Source organism: Sycon ciliatum, chromosome 13 (genome assembly GCF_964019385.1).
Source record: "Sycon ciliatum chromosome 13, ocSycCili1.1, whole genome shotgun sequence".
Classification (NCBI taxonomy): Eukaryota; Metazoa; Porifera; class Calcarea; order Leucosolenida; family Sycettidae; genus Sycon; species Sycon ciliatum.
The window spans coordinates 14,133,231-14,143,230 of record NC_088655.1 but is presented as its reverse complement, the minus strand read 5'-3'; the positions used below and the strand labels follow the sequence as shown (position 1 = coordinate 14,143,230).

The 10,000-nt window shown below is 47.0% G+C and overlaps 1 protein-coding gene across 1 annotated transcript in view; it reads left to right on the top strand.

The window, feature by feature from the left end:
- LOC135829831 (uncharacterized) overlaps window positions 1-10,000 on the top strand; it is a 42,564-nt gene that overhangs the window by 10,410 nt on the left and 22,154 nt on the right. Inside the window, exons 9-14 of the mRNA XM_065342218.1 lie at window positions 2,503-2,627; window positions 3,430-3,647; window positions 3,958-4,094; window positions 6,431-6,537; window positions 7,870-7,953; window positions 9,480-9,566. Coding sequence (XP_065198290.1) covers window positions 2,503-2,627; window positions 3,430-3,647; window positions 3,958-4,094; window positions 6,431-6,537; window positions 7,870-7,953; window positions 9,480-9,566 — 758 coding nt within the window. The remainder of the gene's footprint in view (window positions 1-2,502; window positions 2,628-3,429; window positions 3,648-3,957; window positions 4,095-6,430; window positions 6,538-7,869; window positions 7,954-9,479; window positions 9,567-10,000) is intronic.

The window sequence follows — 10,000 nt, the reverse complement described above, 5'->3', positions numbered from 1 at the left end:
AGATCTACTGCCTTGGCGTAGTCCGAATCCATCCACACCTAGTAAAGGAAACGACTCCCCTCTTTCAAACTGTACACTAGTAAGGCTCTGTGCTGCTTGAGCCTGTCCATACTGCTTCGCTCTTGCAGTCCATAACTCCACAAACTCGTCGTATCTGTCAACCGCCGTCTGCACATCACGATCGACTTCCTCCAATTCCTCCAAAGTCCGTATCACGTTCTTTTTATCGTTTACGAATTCATACGTTTTTTCAGCTCGGAAAGCACTGCTGTTACCGCTTGCTCACTGCAGCGTAGCTCATCGTAAAGGTTTCCTGCACCCACAGCGTCGACCTCATTGTCGCGCATTCCTATCGTTAACTCACGTCGGGTATTGGTTAGATTGCGTTTCAGCTTTATCTTTTCACTTTTCAGCTGCATGATCAGGCTCTTCGTGCCTTCCGTAGGTTCACCAGCACCAGCGCCATCCTCTCCGGTCTGCTCTGACATCGATGCCGCTGTCGCTGTCTCAGTCTCAGCACTATCTATGCATGCACTACTTTCCTCTCGTTCTTCCTCCATTTTTGGAACTATTTCTGAAGTCCAACCTCGTACCTAAATTTCTTCGATCGAGACGTGTATCATTCCACCATCCTCTGCTACCGAATATTGGTTTGCTTGGCTTCTGCCGCATGCAGTCCCGTAATGGGACGTATCCCAAACTCACTCGACTGAGTCACTCTCAACACGAAAGACTTTATGGTTGATTAGAAGTAGAACGCCATGTCACGAACCGACTATTTCGTTCCATGGAACTACAGGTGGAATCCTGATAATTCTAATATGGCTTAGTTTGAACATACCGCTTAATTAGAAGTTTTTCCAGGACCGATTTCTGTCAATACGATTCCCACATAAACAAATTCTGATAATTCGAACCTCGAACTGGACATGTCCGGTTAATTATAAGTTGCACGGATTCCACTTACATAGAAAATGTGTGGGATTTGTGCTGATAATTCGAAGTTAGCAAAGTGTAATTCGAAGTTCACTGTACACTGTACTGGTCAGTTCAGTTTGCATGAGCAGGCTGTACCGGTCAGTTCAGTATCCGTGAAACCTGTGTCTAAGGTCCATAGCGCAACTATGCTTGACCATGAGAGCATTTTGACATACATTATTGTGTTGTGGGTGCATGTTTGGATAATTAGAATGTCCGGATATAAATTAGAAGTTTTTTCCTGGCATTTTGAGGTTCGAATTATCAGGATTCCACCTGTACTAAGAAAACTCCCACGAAACATTACAGCGCAGCCAAAGAAAGGTACAGGTAAAAACCTCATGCCACACGCACAAGAACACGACAACCAAAAAAAGGCTACACTATGCCAAAGCTGGCTTGGCGAAACTGACCCCAACGGAACCTAAATCGGAGCCCGCTGCATAAATGCGATATTACATGAGGCATCGAGGTGCACCCAAGCGGAGTACATATATGGATATAGCATGATGCCAGGAGCTAAGGTCGAATTTCAGAGAACAGACAGCATGACCGCAATCGCACTGAGCACAACTAGAAGTGTAGAGAGGAAGAGAAAGCAGATCGCAACTGAACATGACATGACCGTGTAGACTGAACTCCGTGGCATTTCTCACCACGCCACCTTGCTATCGGTGGAATAGTAGACAACTTCTCCCGCTGACGTTTGCATGTTGACTGACTGCTTGTCTCCTGTGACCGTGTTGTGGCAGCGGAGCATGGCTGGAATGTGGCTGCATTCACACACATTGCTGCCTAGCTTTGCTGGGTGGCAAAGTTCGCTGGACACTGCCCACTGTGCATATAGTGTTTCAGCTTGTGGACATGAAAGCCCCCCCCCCCCCCCTCCTACTTGGCTTGTGTTGTGGCAAGAGGACATGCTGTGTGCTGATGATAGACACGTCTTGCCCTTGTTGCCGAGACATCTCTTTCTGGTTTGGACAGTTTTGTATGTGTAACACATGTCCAGGAATGATTCTCTTGGCAAAAGACTTCATTAATTTTCTCTATCAAATTAGGATTGAGGCTGACTTTAATCGCCAGCAAGGAAAGCAGATGACTTCTAAAGAGATGTGGACTGTTGGATGCATGGTTTGTTGCTACGTGTGTAGCGCTGGGTTGTTGCTCAGCAGTTTCCTGGGCGACTAGGCACTTTGCGTGTCATCAGAAAGATGACGATTGCCAGATCAGCATCTTCACCGGCCACTTTGAAACTATGAAGTTGGAGCTCGACAAGATCATACAGTTTGCATAATGAAGTTGGCTTATTGCTCATTGGTGGCGTCTCCATGAGAATAACATGACTTGCGTTGCCTTGTATCTGTGTATCTTGTACCTGTGTGTTGGGCTAGATACTGTTTTGGCACTTCGCTTACATGTTCTGTGTGCTTGTGTGCTTGTGTGTTATATGGTGTAATGATGACATCATGGTATGCCACATGACATCGTGGTGATGTCATCTTCATGGTGTGTTGCGTCATGCAGACAACATTTCATGTTGGTGTAGCGTTCGCGTGGGTGATCAGAAGTACAAGACGGCCGTATGCTCTTCTAAACAAGCATGGAAGACAGCATACTCATTCCTCTGTAACGACCCTGCTGAAGAATCGGTGAGAGATTTGTGATATGAAATGTGTACATTATAGCTTAAGATAGCCAAGCACACAGCATGAGTTGGACTTGATGTGGTTCATTAATAGAGACTATTAGCAAACTGTCACGCTAACGGTCAAACGATCGGATAACTCCGATTTCCAATCGTCAAAGCAGGCACGGCACAAAGCCGTGCATTGAACCATTCAGGCACGTGATGCGTGATGCGTGCTTCTGATATGTCACAAGACTGTTGGCACGAAGATGACCAATCGCATTTTTTGACTCGAGAAGGTGGTTGAGTCGTGCTTTCAAGCGCGATTCGCGATAGGAAGATCGAAGTGCGTGTTCGTGTCAGAAATCCAATCAAAACAGTCGTGTACATGTTCTATCAGCCAATCACAGCCCTTCGCGAAGGATTTACAAGTTCGATATGAGTGTCAAGCGTGGGTGCATGTCAGAAATGTAATCAAAACACTCCTACTCTTGTTCGATCAACTTTCACCACAGCCCTTCGCGCGGTACGCGGCTGGCTGTGATTCCATACATCAACCGGAATCGGAATCGTTTCGTGATCACCCGTTGGGGCTGCTCCAATCGTGCTCACGAAACGATTCGAGTTTCCCGCGCGCCGGCCTCGTTCCCAGTGTGTCCCCATCGTCGCTCCCGACGGTTTGCTAATGGTCTCTTATCTTGTAGCCGGACCTTTGTTTCATCAATCTCTTGTATACTGCGATGCTTGCACGTGTGTGTGTGTGTGCGTATGTGTGTGTGTGTGTGTGTGTGTGCGTGCGTGTGTGCGTGCGTGCATATGTACAGCTGGTGCTGAAGGTGATGACCCGTAAGATGATGCGTAAGTCTACGTTATTGGAGCATCCAACCAACCTGTCCACCCTGGCACCCAGACCGGCCAGACCAGCATCTAGAGCTAGTGAAGGCAAGCGTCGTAGCTACAGTGCCGGTAGTGGAAGTACCAGTGACGCTGGAAGTTTTGCTGCTGGTGCTGCTGGTCTGGAGAATTTGGAGACCGTGTCCAGGTAAGGTACTTTGTAACACACACACACCCTTCTCTCCCATTGCTCACTCAACCACACACTCGCTCACTCACTTGCCACCAATGTCATTCTGACATCCTTTGCTTTCCCGTAAACTGATGTTTACCACTGACAGACAGGCTATTGTTATGCAGCATGGGTCTAAGACTCTTGTTCTTCCCATCACACATCATGTGTCTTTCCACTGCCACTATACTTGCTAGTTTCCCAGTTTGTGCCAAACCTTAGTCTCCCCCCCCCCCCCACCCCGTGCCAAACCTTAGCCTCTGTCACTCTGATTGCTTGCACACAGACACCACAATTTCACGTATCGTGGTGGCCAGTTGGACATGGACATTTCCTATTCACCACTTAAGCCCATATCTCTATCAGCAGACACCGCCATGTCACCGTCACCCGCACCACAAACACCATCGGACTCGGAGTGCTGTGAGTCAGCTCGTCTTGCCATTGGCCAATATGCCATCTCATGATATCTGCCACCTGCTCTCTCTCTCTCTCTCTCTCTCTCTCTCTCTCTCTCTCTCTCTCTCTCTCTCTCTCTCTCTCTCTCTCTCTCTCTCTCTCTCTCTCTCTCTCTCTCTCTCTCTCTCTCTCTCTCTCTTCTCCTCTCCTCTCCTCTCCTCTCTATTCTCCTCTGCCATTTACACTCACTGACTTTCTCTCATTGCACTCATGGAGTCATACGGTTCTTTCTGTTTTGCTCCCTTGTGGAGAATGTGAGTGAGTTCAGGGCTACATGGATAGTTACTGTTAGTGCTTCTTCTATATTGATCTTCAGGCACGTGTTCCCTTGGCTAATGTTCCCTTGGCTAGTGTTCCCTTGGCTAATGTTCCCTTGGCTAGTGTTCCCTTGGCTAGTGTTCCCTTGGCTAATGTTCCCTTGGCTAATGTTTCCTTGGCTAGTATTCCCTTGGCTAATGTTCCCTTGGCTAGTATTCCCTTGGCTAATGTTCCCTTGGCTAGTGTTCCCTTGGCTAATGTTCCCTTGGCTAGTGTTCCCTTGGCTAATGTTCCCTTGGCTAGTGTTCCCTTGGCTAGTGTTCCCTTGGCTAATGTTCCCTTGGCTAATGTTTCCTTGGCTAGTATTCCCTTGGCTAGTGTTCCCTTGGCTAATGTTCCCTTGGCTAATGTTTCCTTGGCTAGTATTCCCTTGGCTAGTGTTCCCTTGGCTAGTGTTCCCTTGGCTAATGTTCCCTTGGCTAATGTTTCCTTGGCTAGTATTCCCTTGGCTAATGTTCCCTTGGCTAGTATTCCCTTGGCTAATGTTCCCTTGGCTAGTGTTCCCTTGGCTAATGTTCCCTTGGCTAATGTTCCCTTGGCTAATGTTTCCTTGGCTAATGTTCCCTTGGCTAATGTTCCCTTGGCTAATGTTTCCTTGGCTAATGTTTCCTTGGCTAATGTTTCCTTGGCTAATGTTCCCTTGGCTTATGTTCCCTTGGCTAGTATTCCCTTGGCTAGTGTTCCCTTGGCTAATGTTCCCTTGGCTAATGTTCCCTTGGCTAATGTTTCCTTGGCTAGTATTCCCTTGGCTAGTGTTCCCTTGGCTAGTGTTCCCTTGGCTAATGTTCCCTTGGCTAATGTTTCCTTGGCTAGTATTCCCTTGGCTAATGTTCCCTTGGCTAGTATTCCCTTGGCTAGTGTTCCTTTGGCTAATGTTCCCTTGGCTAATGTTCCCTTGGCTAATGTTCCCTTGGCTAGTGTTCCCTTGGCTAATGTTCCCTTGGCTAATGTTCCCTTGGCTAATGTTCCCTTGGCTAGTGTTCCCTTGGCTAATGTTCCCTTGGCTAATGTTCCCTTGGCTAGTATTCCCTTGGCTAGTGTTCCCTTGGCTAATGTTCCCTTGGCTAATGTTCCCTTGGCTAATGTTCCCTTGGCTAATGTTCCCTTGGCTAATGTTCCCTTGGCTAATGTTCCCTTGGCTAATGTTCCCTTGGCTAGTATTCCCTTGGCTAATGTTCCCTTGGCTTATGTTCCCTTGGCTAATGTTCCCTTGGCTAATGTTGCAAGAAACCAAGTGTATGTGTGCTCTTACACTGCATGTGCAGTCAATCTTGCCAATAACCACCATCGTTTGTGTATAGGAAAAGTGTCGTTGTTTGCGACTTGTCGTTATTCGAGAGGTTGAACCTCTGCAGTCAAATGGTCGTTGTCGTTATGCGCTAGTTGTCGCTATTCACGAGGTTGACTGTATCTAAATATCGTTATGTCCCTGTGTCAATCTCCCTGTACACCTAGTCAGTTGTCTAAGGTCCTCCGGCTGCGTATAGCGCTCTATGTCCAGTGAACACAGCCAGTACATGTAATACAATAGTCACACGGCGATGACATAACGGCAGAAAAGGACTTGGTTGTGTCATTGCTGTGTGAGTCTCTGTAAACCTAGGTAGGGGCATGTACAGCTGTACTGTAAAAGCAGAAATTTTCGGTGGTGTTTTATTTTCGGTAACTTTGGTGCCGAAATTTTTTACCTATAATAAACCGCACCGAAATGTCGGTACTAGTAGTAGTACACTTACCTGGAAAACGGGTTTACGGAATAATTTCCCTCCACCGAACTGCCGATTTTGGAGAATACCAAAAATATTACACCACCGAAAATTTCTGCTTTTACAGTATTTGGTTTCTGTGTCCCTGTGTTGTTGTGTTGGTTGCTACTCTCTTGCAGTGTCTGGAGTGATGTACTTGTGCATAGCCTATCTATGTGTGCATACTGCATAGTCTATGTATGGCTCTCTGTTGTGTTGGTTGATGCTGTTTTGCAGTCTCTGGAGTGATGTACGTGTGCATGCATAGTGCTGCAAACCTACTGGCTATGGATGATGACGGCACCAGTGATCCCTACTGTGTGCTGATGCTCAACAGGCGCAAGGTAGGTGTGTGTGTGTGTCTGTGTGTGCGTTTGTTCGTTTTGAGAGGGGGGGGGGGGGGGGGGGAGGGGGGTCTGGGGAGAAATGAACACCTATCATCCTACATGTATTACCTTGAAAGGTAATATGACGAACAAAGGACCAATGAACTACAAGTTACGCTATAATGTCCACTGACACCACCAGCTACTTGACAATCAGCTCATGCGATAACATTGCACGACACTGACCAGTGGTGCTGACGTTCTACACCTAACTGGCAATCAGCTCTAGCACATCTTGGATGCGCACTCCAACAGCCTTCCAGCTTGGAAGGTTCTAAGTTATAGAAGTGACATAGGAGGGGAAGTTGAGCGCAACCAAGACAAGCACGAGCTGAAAGTCTCAGCTGTGAAAAAAACATTGGTGGATGTACATGCATGTCGATGACGATACTGGCAAGACTATTGGACAATACGGTCAAACAACAATTCAAGGGCTCTATAGCTTAGAACCTTCCAAGCTTTCATTCAGTGCACTACATGTATATGCCTACTGTGTTTTCCAGAGTAGAATAAGCTGCACTCAGATGGATTTTTTGTCACGAAATACAGTCATCTACCCTGTACTTCACAGTGCATTTGACCATGGTAGAATACAAGTGTTTAAACTTTAAAGTGCAGCTTACACTCCAGAAAATACGGTAATTATTAATTTATTATGGTTGTGTTGAGAAGAACCTACAACACTGTGGAACCAAATACACCACCCAGACCGATACACCACCCAGACCAATACACCACCCAGACCAATACACCACCCAGACCAATACACCACCCAGACCAATACACCACCCAGACCAATGCACCACCCAGACCAATACGCCACCCAGACCTAACCAAATACACCATCCAGACCCCTGAACAATCTCTCTCCCCCGAAGTGCATAAAAATGCAAGGAGAACTAAAACCCAACTGTAATGTTCCTTAGTGAACATCAAGTTAGTTCCTGCACTCCACAAAGCAAATCGACAAGCTACAAAAGCACAACAGAACACAAGCCAAATAGAAAAACATGTTCAGCACGTTAGCTGGCTAGCTCATGCCAGGCTGGATTGTCCTCCGAGCACATCGTCTGTACGATGTCTTACGGCTTCGGCCCCGGCAACACAACTGCTCTATGCATGTAATGATAAATTCCATTGGAACAGAGTTTGCATGCCCTCTCCTAGTTCTTTTTCACAAGCTTAGAGACTCTTTGCCTCTTCCTATATCTCCCTTTATTCCTTATTTCCATGGCTGATGTTGACACTGTGCATGCATGTGCTGTATGCATATACTACTCGCAATGAAAGGTGTTCACGTCCAATTTCCAAGTGAATACACTTGATCCTGTGTGGGAACAAGGTGTGGAGTTCTTCACGGCAGACTATCGCAAGGTATGTACTTATTCTGCTCTCTCTCTCTCTCTCTCTCTCTCTCTCTCTCTCTCTCATGTAATACTTGGGGCGTGATGTGTCTTCCATTTTACACAGGGGTGGAATAATCCCCTGAGACATTTCCGCTCATGGTTTCTTACTAAAGCAATCCTCAGCAAGCCAGGCATAGCAGACACGGCATTGAACAAGGAAGACACTCCGAGTGGCAACATTTCCCTGAGAATCCTCTCTTTCGTTGCTTGCCAGTGCTATGCCTTGTGCACTGGGCATTGGTCTGGGAGTTTCTGCTATGTTTATATGATCTAGTGCACCCTTCTCTGCGCCCTTAAGGGGGCAGCCTACCCATAAATTTCATATGGCATTCAATTGACCGTAACTTTGGTGTTTCTCAATGGATTTGAGTGAAATTTTGACCACACACTCCTGCCACTATGCTGGCCCTCAGGACATGATTTACAAGTTCTTGCGCCTCACTGACAGGCTTTCCAGACCGGAAAAACTCAAATTTCCGGCATAGTGCCACGGTGTGCGAGCCACCCAGGAGCCAAACAAATGCATTTACAATTTTTTCACATTTTCGTGCTCATTCTGTTCGTGCGCGGGACTCAAACCTAGAACAAGTCCAGAAGCAGCCATGGGTGATGGGGTAGGGCCCCTCAACGAGGCCCTGGAATCTGTCACAACGGAACGAGTGGGCGTTCTCTCACACACTCCCACAGACCCAAGTCAATTTTTGAATTTTTTTAGGTTTAGGGTGTGCTACGAGGTCGTACCTTTGATACAACATCCAGTGCTGGGACCTCCACAGCAAGCCATTTCCACAGCGCTGCACACCAAATCCAGGATACCCTCAGAAACCGGCAAAGACTACCACTCACGTTTCACTACTGCCTAGTACTGAATCCTACCTGACTTCTTGACACGACTCAAACTTGCCAAAGTCACTAAATCAATGTCAACTACAAATAATCAAGCCACATATCTGCAACGTCACATGGGTGCTGGCAAAAGTCCTGCTGCACGGCGGCGGGCAAAGCCCGCCGCCGTGCAGCCCAATACGTGGCTCAAAAACCTGATTTTTTGGACTTGGAGCAAAATTCTGCACACTTTCACGTGTTTCCATGATACGACAAGTTGCGCACGGTCTGCTCACATTCAAATACAGTGCTGCCAACAAATGACAGCGTGCAACAAAAAAATCTTTCCTTGCAAGGGCACATTTTCGGCCATAACTCTTGAACGGCTGGTCAGATCGGGACACAATTTTCAGAGAATTTGCAGCTATTCATGCTCTTTCAACTGACGTAGCACTCAATATGAATTTACAAATTCGATTTTTCAGCGAATTTTGGGTAGTCTGCCACCTTAATCAACCTCTTACCTCACACACGCACTAGTGCACCTGCATGCTTTCCCTGGGAAAACGCTGTACGCTGTGCTGATGTTACTGGTGCTACTGAGCTACGGTCTGTGATTGTTCATTGTGCTGTTGCTGGTTTTGTTGTTGCATGTATTCTCTGCTGCAGGCTTGTCTGACTTTCTTGCTGTATGACTGGGATGGTCGTGTTAGTGGCGATGATTTCCTGGGACTGACCACTCTTACATTAGAACAGGTAACTACATTATCATACCGTAAAGTCGCGGATAAAAGCCGGGCTTATAAGCACATAAGCCGCTTTCTGCATCAGGCTTTAATGCAAACCAGGCTTGTATGCAAACCATGCTTATATGCACCACTGATATTTTTGCCAGGCTTGTATGCACATCGGCCGATCCGGGCTTGCATAGAAGCCAGGCTTCTACGCGCGACACGCGTAGATTTACCACTGACTACCAGTATGGCGGCAGTTTTACTATGCACTGTACATAGCGCATGCACTCTTGACCTACCCGATCCGCGCTTGCATAGAAGCCAGGCTTCTACGCGCGACAGGCTTATATGCATTGACCCGTTTGATTTTCAGGCTTCTATCCGCGATGTGCTTGTATGCAAACCCGGCTTTTATCCGCGACTTTACGGTATGTGTTAGGCTGTACGAGTTTTTTT